General features: G+C 42.7%; 1 protein-coding gene across 1 annotated transcript; it reads right to left on the reverse strand.

Moving 5' to 3' along the window:
- Positions 1–8,126: 8,126 nt before the first annotated feature.
- LOC145411347 (uncharacterized) lies at positions 8,127–9,788 on the reverse strand. Its single transcript, XM_080281374.1, has 2 exons — positions 9,722–9,788; positions 8,127–8,593 (listed from the first exon to the last, which is right to left on the reverse strand). Exons 1-2 carry the CDS (start codon positions 9,786–9,788, stop codon positions 8,127–8,129), a joined length of 534 nt encoding a protein of 177 aa, XP_080137500.1.
- Between the last annotated feature and the right edge of the window lie 4,568 nt (positions 9,789–14,356).

Here is a 14,356-nt window from a genome sequence, read left to right on the forward strand (position 1 = left end):
AAATGTGAAGGAAAGAGGCGGAAAATGGACTCGACTATAAGGCACTCCTAGCGAGAAAAGCCTGGAGCCATCCACATGAGTCGTGAGGGGAGGGAGAGAGGCCAGACGTAACCCCCTGATTGTGTAAAAAAAAATAAAAAATCTGTGTGCTGAATAAAATCGTCTGTACTTACCAGAATATACTGTCTTTTTCCTTTTTTTTTGTATTCATTTATATTTATCATCCCGGTGACAGCGTTATAGAGATTGTGTTAACATTTTATTGCGCAGGGTTTCTCACTACTTAACTAGAATAAAGTAATGGGCTTTGTTACTACAGTACTAATAGTAGTTGAAGTAGTAGTAGTAGTAGTAGTAACTATAGCAGTAGTTATAATATTAGTAACAGTAGTGGTGGTGGTAGTTGTAGTATTAGTACTGTATTAGTATTAGTTTAATTAGTCTTAATAGCAGTAGCAGTACAAGTAATAGTAGTAGTTGTAGTAACTATAGCAGTAGTGGTAGTTGTAGCAGTAGTAGTAGTGGTGGTGGTGGTGGTGGTGGTGGTTTTAGTATTAGTATTAGTAGCAGTAGTTGTAGTAATAGTAGTGGTAACGTGTAGTTACAATCCCGGGCTTATCTGAATATGAACCCAGTGGATTCTGTCTAACATTGCCCTCTCCTACACGTGGTGAAGGAGTCTGGGGAGGACATAACTGACAAGTCATACTAAATATTTCTTATACTGTAGTAATTTAAAATACTGACTTCGATAAAATGGATTAACAGATTTGAAATTTAATAACGTGAAGCACAATCATGGAGCCTAAAACAAAGGAAGGAAGGTTTGTGTGATTAGTATCGTAAATAATAATAATAATAACTAGAGAGCACTCAGAGAACGCATATCTCTGCGAATGCCACTGCCATTGAAAAGGATCTGGATTCGGATCCGGCCCCAAATATAATAATATTTTTCCTCGGCCCATGGCCCACCCTTCCACATTTCATCAAAAGCCGTTCATAACTTTCAGAGTAATCCTGCTAACGGATAAATAATCAAACAATCAAACGCAGGCTAAAACATTACCTCCTTGGCGAAGGTAACAATAATAATAATAATAATAATAATAATAATAATAATAACTGTGGACGCACAGATACAGAAGTAAAGTTATATTGTAAGTGGTCTTGGAGGATTCTTAAGGCCTGTGCCTTACTGATTTATTTTTACACATTGGACTTTGGTATTTTTATTAATATTTTTGATGCAAATTATGTTCAACAAAAAGTGAAATATAGGACACAAGGGAAGGTTTATTTATAGTATGGAAAATAATAATAATAATAATAATAATAATAATAATAATAATAATAATAATAATGATATAATAATAATGATAATAATAATGATAATAATAATAATAATAATAATAATAATAATAATAGTAGCAATAGCAGTAGTAGTAGTAACAACAAAAACAACAACAACAACAATAATAATAATAATAATAATAATAATAATAATAAATATAAATCACTAAGACGTGCAAAGAAGTCTTCAGTGTCAACAAGCGCTTGATAATAAGACAAAGATATCTTCACACGATACGGATCAAGTGAAAAGCGAATATTTGCTCGTACTTCAAAGTGGTTTGTGTCGATATTTTCAACTTCCTTGTAGGACAAAATTCCCAAGTAATGGACGGCCCTCAATATTGTGGTGTCAGCAGCAGCTGGCCCAGCGAGCGAGCTAGCGAGCGAGCGAGAGAGAGAGAGAGAGAGAGAGAGGGGGGGGGTGGAGGGAACACTGAGGGGAAATGGCTGGAATCGTGTGAAGAGTCCTTGGATTTAGGAATAAGACTTCAGTTCTTGCGATGTACAGTACTATAAAAATATGCAATTCATGAACACAGTGGCTTGGGATGATCCAGTGAAGTCTAGCATTATTATTATTATTATTTTTTACAAGAATGACCATATGATGCCATTCATGAGCTAAAACTATAATTGCTTGGAGATAACAAAAATTATGTCCTATGCGTGCACACATGAAAATGTGGGTCTTGTTCCACCGAGGTAGTTTCTTGATGTTTTAATTTTAGTTTTCTTGCGATGCGTGTAAGTCCAGTGTAGCTTTAACAATTCATTAACTTCCTAGCGGTGCGTCGAAGTTCACTGTAACATTAACAGGTCGTGATTTGGTGCTTTTATTAGCAATATGGTAACGAATTTTGAGAAAGACCATTTCTGAAACAACTATTAACTCGCAATAAGCATATTACCGATGTGGATATGCCCGCCGTTTCGTTTATATTTCCGAAGAAAACTTTATATGCAGAATTAGGTGATTGTAGAAGGTCTTCAGCGATTTGGTGGCGAATTATGGGAAGCCCCAAAAGAAGCACCAACTACTTTTACACAAGGATTCGAGCAATGTGCGTAGGTTTGGCATAGCTTTAACAATCTCTAAGATAACACAGATTTGGTGCCGATTTTGCCAATTTCAGGTGCTGCATAACAATAATTCTATAGGCTTCTTTTTTAAACAAGCATTTTGATGGCGAATTCTGAGTGAGGGCATGTAACACATACTATTTTTTTTTCATAAGCTTTCCGATGACATGTCTGTTGTAGCTTTCATTGTTTCCGGAAAAAAAAAAAAATAAATAAAAACATTCTTGGTACTCTGCTCCACTGCTATCCAGTTCCTACACCGTCAGCTACTCAAGTAATCCTCATTTTGGTGACTTTTTTTTTTTTTTTTTTTTTTAGACCAGTCGGGAACGGCTAAGCATTCTGGACCTAGAATGCATGCAGCTTGCATTACTGGTCAAAACAGAACTCTAATAACCGAAGACAAAGGTTGCAGTACTGGTCCCCAGGGAATTAATACTATGAGATAGATATAGGAGCCATCCATACCATATAATAATCCTTAGAGACTCCCAAAATTTGCATTTCTCGCCAGACATTATTATCTCACTAATTCAGCCATAACTGAGCCTTTTTTCTTTTTTTCAGTTCAGGCTTAAACAAGTATTCACTTCAAGTAGATTCCACATTTTTATCATCATCTTTTGTCATTGTTGGCTATCATTTGTGCGAAATTATATTCTAAAAATAATAATTAGCTTGCACTTCTGTCCGCCATCTTTGCTGTGTCAACAGTTTTCCCCGGACACAGGACGCTCGTGGCTGTCCTTGTTGTCCAGTGCTACCGAGCATCCTTGTAAGCAGGACTAGGCAAAACATTGCCTGGCTTCGGGTAGCCGGGAGCCACCCTCTCAAAATTTGGAAAAAGAAGTCCTGAAAGATAAACTTTTGTATCTTATAATTTTGTAATCTCTAACATTCCAGGAGAACGGGAAAGTAAGATACTAATAAATATCTCACTGCAAAATCCATAAATTGAAACATAGTTTAAAAGTGACTCTTCGTGACAAAAGTGATCAAGTAAGAAACACTTTTTCTGCAACACAGTAGTGCCATAATCTCATATTAAGTTTGCAGCTTAATTGCACTAAATACCCCTTCATTAAACCCAGTGCAACATGGCAGTTCTGTAAAACAAATTTTCAAATGTTATTGAACATTACATACAGAAATATGAGATTTACTGAATAAAATATACATGTTTCTGACTACTGTGTCAAAATAACTACCAGGTATATTGTAGGCCTATCACTTTTTCATCAATAAAAATCAAACTACTGATGTTCTTTGAACACAGAAATAACTTAATAATTATATCTATGGCAACACAGGCTCATAAAGTGAATCAGCTGACTATTGTCTCAGAGCCAGAACTTTGCTAACTGTAGCCTTTAACTTGAAATGACTTTTCCATAGTGGGTGAGTTTCTTTGTGATTATCATAAATAACTAAAAACATAACTGAATATGATAAATATAATGTCATTATCTCAAATAACAGACACTCAAAAAATGAATCATCATACAACTATTGTAACAGGCACAGAACATTATCTGTATGACTTGAACTGACTTTACCAAACGGGTGAGTTTGTGTCTGTTATCGTATTCTACTGTATATATATATATATATATATATATATATATATATATATATATATATATATATATATATATATATATATATATATATATATTAGGATGTTCAGCACTTATAGGGGGGAAAAAGGGATATTTTGGTGGGCAATGCACGCAATCGATTCCACTTTCCAAACAAACCATTCAAGCAAAAATTTATGGTTTGTTATCAATGGAAAGTCGTGCCTCACTACCCTTGCATTCTGTAAATCTAATTGATCTGAGTACGTTAAGGGTATGGTGAAGAAAGGTAAAAATAAACAATGTGGCACAAAAAGAAACTATTTTTGAGCTATACAACAAGCATAATGAGTTTATTACATGTGGGATTTTTTGGTCGAGTCGTAGAGGGCTCTGTGCTGCTGCACAACACGGAAGATCAGCTGTTGTTCTTCTTCATTCTTCGTCAGACTACTGTTGTAGTCCATTGCCAGTTTGACTGCCCGCTCAGCAGCGTCACTGACCACTTTGAGGTGGGCCATGACATCAGGAATGGGGCAGAAGTCATTGATGTTTGTCGGAGTATCCAGCTTCAAACACTGGAAGAGGTTTTTCGACTTCTGGGTGACAAACTTAGAGATTCTCAGATTTGATGTCTTATTAATCGTCTTCATGTTCAAACGGCGCAGACCCTTCTTCCTCGGCAGTGCTGTGATCATATTTTTCAGCATTTTCTGTTTTTCCTCAGCAAAGACTTTTTCAGAATACATGGCTAGTACAGCCAGGTCCTCAGTGAGGTACCAGAGGTGGCTTTTGACTTTGTCCAGTGCCTTCTTTGCTACAACGGGATCCACCACTTTAAATTATTCAATCTTCTTCAGTAGACTGAGGTCATTGATTGGCGTGTTGACAGCATTTGGGGCTTCAAACCAGTGCATCACAGAGATGGTGATGAGGAAGACACAGATGCGTTTGATGGTCTCCTTTTGATGTCACGTGAAGGGGAAGGAGGCTGCATCCTTCACTTGATTTCTGAAAAAGGAAGATCTTGAGGCAGTGAAGGCTTTGGGGCATCCAATGTGCTCTGTAATAGGCTCCTGGACGGTGAAAGATCATCCGTGCTGGCTTCTTGCTAAGGAAAGCCAAAGACAGCTGGAGGAGCTGAAGGTAGTCATCACCGGGTTGAGCTGTGGCCGTGTATGAAGTGTTTAATGTCATCGGCTCTGTTGGCAATCCACGACTGAGATTATTCATCTAGGTCATCATAGTAGGGATAGAAGGAATTTGTGTAAGTTTTGTTCCAGAACTCTTTGAATCAACCGTAGAGATGAATTTGAGGACCAGAAGAAGAGTAAAACAAGTCAAAGATCCCTGCCACTATGAGTTCACATATGTAGTGCCTGCATGCCAAGAACAACAGCAGGACTTAGATCCTCTTTCAGTGACAAAGCAAGGTCTGCTGTGAACCCCAGTGTTAGACGCTGTAGTATCAGACAGGGCCCTGCAATCCAGGGCTTCACTTCCGACCATTCATCTAGAGTCCTTAGCATTGCCACTCCCATTGCTTCGCCGATTCCAGCAGAGATCTTAGGGATCTTCAAGATCTTCTCCACACCAGTCCCTGTAACAACAATCGCCAGGCGATCACTGCAGCTGCTGCCATCGATGTTGGGCAAGAGCTTTCCATCAAAATGGAGAATCAAGGGTGTCTGTGGCTGGAAGTCTTTTTCTTTTCATTAATCTCAGTCCTTGATTCTCTCTGAACAGAGTGGAGAAATCTGACAGATAATGTGAGTTCCCTCACGTCAATCACTGCTGCGATCAAGATGGGAGTTACCACTTGCATTGCAACTTGCGTTGAAATGCCTGTCCGATCACATGCGGCAAGAAAAAAAGGGTCATCAATAACCTGCCTTCACCTTGGATCAAAACGTGGAACTTTTGGAGTGGATGAAATAGACAGCCTTGGAACTTCTTCAATGTCACCTTCATTCTCAGAATAACTTGATGTGGACGTTTCTATCTCTCCTATTCCTCCTTCTCCAGCATTTTCTTTATTTCCTCCTCGGACTTTAGGCCTTTCATGTCTTCTTCTTTCTTTCTTTTGCCCTTGGCATTCAGTGCCAATGTACTGTACATTTTGTTTATGGTATGCTGATCGATCAGGAACTCCTTGTCCTCCTGCCTCTTCAGCAGTACATCCCTGTAGCAGGCTTTTTATTTTTTTGTTCTTGTCTTTCCACCTCGACCTGTATTCCATACCATGTTACGGTATTTCTCGTGCTCCTTTTTCAACTTTTGTACAGTGTGCCACTCTTCAACCATAAGAAAGGATGCTTTGACCCATACTGCCATTGCCTCTTCACCAACCAGTGACAGTGATGTTGGCAGGTCCTTCTTCCCCACGTTCAGAAAGTAGAAAAGTCGTTGTGGGACATTTCCAATCATTGGCAGCTGGCTCAAATTCAACAAACTATCTGTTCGAGCAACATCGAGCAGGAATACAACAGTTTTGGGCCTTGTATTAGCCATCTGAAAAGAAACAACACGGAGTTGTGGGAGAAAGTATGACTTACCTCAACCACAAAGAAACCAAAATATACTGGGGTCATGAGGCATGGCTTTGAGAAAGCCAAAGAAAAATTGCAAAGTATGGCGTAGTTCCTACCAGTAGTGGAACTGAATAAGCACTTTGCCCTTCAAGTTCCTGAAGGTTTGATTTTTCTGAACACCCTATATATATATATATATATATATATATATATATATATATATTGTAGTCGTTAGTATTTTTGGAGGGGGAAACGGGGTAATGAAACCCGCCTTGATGGACTCGACTATTCGGTCGTTCTTGTGGCCGGTCCAGTTTTCGTTGTAGAGTATCAGTATGTGGGTAGGAGCGTGAGGTACGTAACACTAGTCCGTCACAGGCATAAAATCCTCACAGAAATAGCACCTTCACAGGATAGTTGTGGAGTCGCACATTGTGCTTGAGCTCCACTCTTTGAGTCTCTGTCTAATAATTCCACAGGATTACAGCCACCCCGTCCTTCACTTGTCATGGCTATCCACACACTGACCCATACTTGCCCATAGCGTCTACCTCAAGACGTGGTGTTCGCTCTTATCTTCAAGCTAATGGATGTTATACACAGCTGTGTATACATAAACACTGTAAGCATCCTTCTGCCTCTCTCTCTCTCTCTCTCTCTTTACCATGTCAGATGTGGTAAGACTCCTCCTGTTGGTCGTTTACGACCAATACCATATACCTTTTCACTTGCTGCTCCCTTCCAGCAGACACTGCGTGTTTGGAGGGCAGGTTACGGTTTTGGATGCAGATGTCCTGACCTTCACATATCTCACCACACTGTCATCACCAGGATTCACCTCTACCAGGCTTCCCAGAACCTAATGATTACGGGGTACATTCCAATCCTCCACCAGTACCAGATCCCCCACTTGGAAGTTACGCAGCTGCTTGAGCTGCTCCTCGCATTGTCGAAAGGATGGTAGGTACACCCTCAACTATCACTTGCAGAACTGGCCCGCTAGGAACTGTGCATACTCCCAACTCTTCCGATAGATGTCCCCTACGGGCTCTTCAGCTTTATCTCCTAACGAGCAGTGGGGTAGTGTCTTAGGGTGCAGAATATGCAGTGGGGTAAGCACTTTGAGGTCGCTGACGTTGTTGGAGGTCTGGGTGATGGGCCTCCCATTGACTATCTCCACTTCACAGAAGAGCGTGTGGAGTCGCTCATTGTCCACGACTTGCGCACCTATTATCGCTTGCAAGACCTTCCTGACTGTCCGGATCTGTCGCTCCCACACACCACCCATGTGTGATGCATGTGGAGGGTTGAACTCCCACTCAATTCTCTTCCCTAACAATGTATTGTGGATCTTGTCATCCTTTTCCCAGCTGAGGGCTGCCGCTCAGAGTTCCTTATCTGCTCTAATCATGTTTTTTCCATTGTCGGAACGAATGCACTCTGGTACTCCCCTGCTTGCCAAAAAGCATGTTATTGCATTGAGGAAAGAATCAGCATCTAGTTCATCAACAATCTCCAGGTGTATGGCTCTCGAGTTCAGACAAGTGAACAGACAACCCCACCGATTCCCCCGTTTCCTACCCTACTTTGTGGTGAATTGTCCAAAGCAGTCCACTCCAGTATGAGTGAACGGTGCCTTCACCACACGTACCCTGTCAGCAGGGAGGTCAGCGTGTCTTTGCAGCGACTCCTTCCAATTGACTCGACGACCAATGAGACACCCTTTCAACACCTTGTCAATCAGTCTCCATCCCTTGGGCACCCAGAACTCCTGGCGTATTACTGCTAGTGTATGTTCTCTTTCTGAGTGCCCAACCATGTTCTTATGGATTTCTCTTACTATGAACTCCATGACCTGGTGGTCCCGCGGCAACAGCACGGGGTATTTGCTGTCTGTCATCATCTCCAACCGCCCACCTGCACGGAGGGGTCTGTCCTCCCCCAGGTGTGACTCCAGAAGAAACAGTGGGTTCATCTTCCTAAGCGCACCCCGTTCCTTCAGGTCCTTTATCTTGGACTCATAATATTCCCGTAGTACACAACCCAACACTGCCACTCAAGATGCTCGGAGTTCACTCATGCTCAGTCTTGATTTGTCAACTTGCTGTGGTCCTCCCCTTTGTCTCCAATACAGAAACCTTCTAATCCATGAAACTCCTCACAGCAGTTTGTGCCAGGATGAGTATCTGGCCCACAATCTCGTCAACAGGTCTTCTTCCTGCTTTGTCCCTATTGCCATAGTTGTAGCATCGCCCTGTACCTCTGTGTCCGTCCCCAGGTCGAGTATAAGTCGGGGCTCCTGCTGCCAGTGATCGTTCTCTCACTGGAGGAAGTCTGGCCTTTCAGTCCATCTACACCCTTTGTTCAGTTTGTAGCAACTCAGTCCTTGGGTCGCATCATCTGCTGGGTTCGGTGTTGAACCCATGTGCCTCCACTGGGTCACTTTCGATTGTTCATGTATGGTCGCCACTCGATTGGCCAAGAACTTGTGAAACCGCCTCTCTATGTTATGTATATACTGTAATACTATCACACTGTCTGTACAGAAGATAGACCCTCCCACATCGACTGAAAGCTTGTGCCTTAATGTCTCATCAATCACGGCAGCACATAACTCTATTCGGGGTATAGTCAGCTATTTTAGCAAGGCTAGCTTGGCCTTTCCATAGATGAAGGCACAGTGAACAGCCCCGGTTCCATCTGAGATCCTCAGGTATGATACCACTTCATATGCCACTTGCAAAGCATCACAGAAGTGATGTAATTGAAATGACGTTCTCCTAGCTCCTCTCGGGTCATAGCACCATGGCATCCTGAAATCTGAGGTCAGTTAATTCCATCAGCCACGGTCGCCACTGTACCTCATTGCTGTCTGATATAGCTTCATCCCATCCTTTCTTCCTTCTGCATCCCTCTTGGAAGATGACCTTGGTGTGAATGAGGAATGTGCAAGGAATCCAAGCTGATCATACACTGAGCTGATTACACGCAAGAGGTCCCTCCTTATAGAAGACCCCTCTTGCTCAAAGAACTTGATGACCACTGCCATTTGGTCCTTCTCTAGGTCTCACCTTACTCCAAGTGCTCGTTCCATAGGAAGACACTTGAATTCTAGGTCGATCTCCTTTACTCCCTTACACCTCTCTGATTCAGAAATGGATTCAAGTACTTCCTTACTGTTGCTTTCCCACTTGATGAGTCCGAAGCTGCCCAGCGAGGTGACATGCTGCAGTTGTTCAGCCATTCTTATTCCTTCGTCAGTGGACTGCATCAAAATAAGCAGGTTGTCCACATACAAATTCAGCTAGGCATCCACCACGTCATCAAGACATACATCTCTGTGAACTAGGAAGGTTCGTTTTAAAGCATTCGCGGCACATGACGGGCTCCAGACTCCACCGAAAAGGTGTACCGTCATCCAGTATGCCTGGGGAGTCCGCTGTACATCCCCTTCCAGCCAACCCAAAAGAATCGTAGGGCGCCCTTATGTTCCGGAGCTACCTTGACATGGTGAATCATAGCCTCTATGTCCACCATGAGGGTCTCTGATCCTTGGAGAAACCGGAGGAGTACCCCCAGCAGTTTGTTATTTAGGTCTGACTCTTGTAGCACCTGGCTGTTTAAAGACACCGACCCAGATTTTGCTGCACAGTCGAATACGATGCACACCTTTCCGGGCTTGTTTGGGTTCAACACCGGATGGTGTGGCACATACCAGGTCACTTGAGGCCTTGCGTGAAGTTCATTATCGGGAACCGATTCGGCGTAACCTTTATCTAGCAGCACCTGCATCTCTTCTGCATAGCACTGGCATAAGGGCTGGTCTCTGAGCAGCCTTTTCTTCAGGCCCTCTAACCTCCTCAGTGCCATTAACTTGTTGTCTGGGAGCTTGGGTGGATTTTGTCTGAATGTTATAGGGAGTTGTTAGTGTCCCATCACCTTTGTTGCTGTGCCTGACCACAATTTCATCACCCTACTGTATTGTCTTCAATGAATAGGCCATCTCCCTTCTTCAGTTAACTTGTGTCCAGTTCCCAAAACTGTCGCACTTGCTTCTCCAATCGTCTTTCCTGGAAGTTGCAGTCAACTACAGCCACACATGCTACCTTATCTGGTCTGTCTTCCAGCTCAGCACGAGGTCCACTGACGGTCCATCCCAGCGGTGTCCTTATTGCAAAAGGTACTCAACTGCTCCCGGCCCTGACCTCCAAGGGTGTCAATGCTTATGGTGCATCAAGAGCAATCAGTAGTTACACCTCACCTTCATACGTGTTCAGTAGCTCTATTCCCGCCAAACGACTCCATCGTGCCGTGTCCTGTACAGACGCTACTGAATCCTTCAGCATTGCAGGGAGTTGCAGAGTGATAATCACCCCAGGCAGCAGTATCTTCCGGTTCGGTTTATGGGAATGCCTGCTGCTAACTACTAAGTCTATCTCCTCAGTTCACTGCACTGTCACCTGAGTTATAATGTCTATTGTTACCCATACGGCTCTCCGTGGTGCCCCTAGTCTGCTTGCCTACTGGGTTTTACAAAAGTTCAGTTGCTGCCTGTCCAAACGTGCTCTCGTCTGGATCACCGCATCTGATCCTTCACTAGCCACCTTTACCTCAACAATGGGCAACACCACCTTGCGAAGCCACCCATGCATCCACATTGTCCCTGTCATGGTGCTGAGTCACTGATTCCCGCCTTTGCCGTTTTCGAGCTTAGGCCTCTTAAGTGTCCCCTCCATGCCTGCCTCATCCCATTTGTTGTCCTGTCCACAAGAAGCACTTCTCCAGCTCTGCTCGGTGTACTCCCTGCTTGCTTCCATGCGCCTGTTCCCATTGAGTGTATCGACGATGATCATCTCTTGACTTCCTGTCATCCTCCATCTATGTTTTTGCTCCACCTCCTGGGTTCCCCATGGTACCGGGACTCCTGCCTTTGCTTTACTGGGCCAGTTGGGTGCATCCATCACAAATGCTTCCCAGTGCAACCCTCTATGTCACACCATACTGAGGCCTGGCACTCAGCTGCTGAGTGGGTATCATTCAAGCAAACATAATGGTATTTGAGCCATCCGATCGTAGCCCTCCTTTCTACTACTCTCATGGCACGGAATTTCTTGCATTCCATCAGTGTGTGGAGCCCTCCACACAGCTGACACATGTCTCTCTCACTTGCAGGTCCGTTATCACCAATGGTGGCCAAGCCAATCACACGCCCATCTGGATTCCTTCTAGCACCAAACTCAGTGGCTCACTTGGTGGATGCACCCCATTCCTCGGTTCTCCTCCTCACACGCACTCTGTCCGCCTCCTCCAGAATAAAGGTTTTCAACCATTTAATACCAGGATAATACCTGCATCATTTGTTGTGGGCAAAAGTTTCATCCTCATACCGCTAAGTGCCCTCTCAGGTAACCAACACGACAGTGTGTCCATCGAGTGAATGGTGTCCAACTCCTGCAATCTCCCGATGGTCTCCAGACTCAAAATACATGACCCTAGCTCATCGGCAAATTTTCTAAGGCCACCCTGATCCTTACCTTTGATCATGGGCCCTTCAAGTATTCCTTCCACAATCTCTTGGACATACTGATGTCAGTGTCAATGCCAACTTTCCTGAATATTACACTCACATTTAATGTGTCACAATTATTTAACATTGTCTGGTACAGGCAATAAACTCCTACCCCAGTATGTAAACTAACGTTGTATTTCTTCACAATGAACCAGATGTAGCGTATCAGCTCCCGGCTTTCAGTTGCCTGAGTAAAGTTGCTTATCAACACTCACAGTCCTGCATAGTCTACCTATTCACAACCCAAGAAGTCCTGAGCGACAGTGTCGCTGATCATAGGTAGGTTGCCTCCGCAGACTTTAGCACTGACCAGTGCTGTTGTCAGGTTGTGGTCAGGTGGGTTCAGCAACACGGCCTGCTCCCCCCACCAGCGGACCCCAAGTATGACTGTAGCCACCTGTATTCTTGGAGGGGGAAACGGGGTAACGAAACCCGCCTTGCTGGACTTGACTATTTATTCGGTCATACTTGTAGCGGGTCCATTTTTTGTTTTACAGTATCAGTGTGTGGGTAGGGGTGTGAGGTACGTAGCACTAATCCTTCACGGGCGTAATATCCTCACAGAAATAGCACCTTCGCAAAATGATTGTGGAGTCGCACATCGCGCTTGAGCTCCACCCTTTGAGTCTCTGTCTAATAATTCCACAGGATCACAGCCACCCAGTCCTTCACTTATCCTGATTACCCACACACTGACCCATACTCGCCCATAGCGTCTACTCCAAGGCGTGGTGTTCGTGCTTGCCTTTAAGCTAATGAATGTTATGTTTACACGGCTGCTGCGTAAGCATCCTTCTGCTCTCACTCTCCTATTCTCTCTCTCTCTCTCTCTCTCTCTCTCTCTCTTTACTGCATTATTTGCAGTAAGATATATATATATATATATATATATATAGATATATAGATATATATATATATATATATATATATATATATATATTGTTACATAGCCTATGATTTCATCATCCTTTGTGTAATTTTAACGCACAGTTGCTGCATGTTTGATCACGAGCGTGTTCTGCCTCAGTTCCCCCCTTCTACCGTATAGTAGAGTAAGTCGTTCTCTCTGTTATCCAGAGCGGGATTTTCAGCTCTTTGTCCCCATGGCTTCATTTGCGCGTCCTTCTTACAAGTTGTATCATGCTCTGCTGGCCCCTATATAATGAGCTCAGTCTCTGCATCATTGCCACTTAGATCTGCTCCTCATTTTGTTCACATCTCTGTCCTCCCCTGTACAGATATTATTATTGTGAGTGCTCAAGAAATCTCCAACCATCTAGCAGCTGTGTGTAATTTCAGTATAACTGTTGTTGCATTTTTTCTTGTACTGTATAGCATAAGTTTAGTTTGTAGGCCTAGTGAAGTTTTTGTAATTCGTGTGGGGTTCTTTATGTCAGTCGTTTTTTATAATAGTTTGTATCTGTAATTATTTATCTGGCATTCACTGAGTATTATCTGGTATCTCATTTTATCAGGGCTGACTTAGATAAATTTACTCTTGCTAATTTCGTGTTAATAGAGGCTATTGCAGTTAACCATATATTTAACCTGTTTTTGCCATTACATTATCCTTATGAGTCCTGAATGTTTTGTTGTTAATTTAAGCATTAAACTTTAACTTGTAATTTTACCTAACTCTTTTGTTTTGAACCTGGAACTTTACGGGACAGTAGTGACTCTTCGTATTCTCACTTAAAGTGTACATTATCTTTCTCTGTTCCGTAACATAAATTTGGCGACCTCATATCAGGATATTCAGGATATTATCATAAGGATATTGTTTGATATTTTGTGACTGTGATATATTCATGATGGCTACTATTTCTACACTTGATGAAGCCAAAGATTTTTTGTCAAATGTGCAAACAGTGTGTGATATAGAAAACAGAACAAAGAATGAACTTAAGCTTGTTGCTCAACAATTGGGAATTGCAGTTCACTCTCATCATTCTAAAGATCAAATTGTTGGCATGATTAATAAAAGCTTGTTTAATGTAACTCCTCCAAATGAGCAAACGCAGATTGAATTAGCTAAGTTACAGCTAGCCCTGCAGGAGGCTAAGGCTAAGGAGGCGGAGTCTCGTGTGAAGGAAGCTGAATTTCAAGCACAGGCTAAGGAGGCTGAATTTCAGGCAAAAGCTAAGGAGGCTGAGGCACAAGTTGAAATTGCTAGGATTCAGGCAGACCATGAGTATCGCATGAAACAAGATGGAACTGGATCATCTAGCTCTGATGATTTTGAT

The sequence above is a fragment of the Coenobita brevimanus genome, chromosome 89 (assembly GCF_032717465.1).
Source record: "Coenobita brevimanus isolate Jiangsu-jjx chromosome 89, ASM3271746v2, whole genome shotgun sequence".
In the NCBI taxonomy this organism is placed as follows: domain Eukaryota; kingdom Metazoa; phylum Arthropoda; class Malacostraca; order Decapoda; family Coenobitidae; genus Coenobita; species Coenobita brevimanus.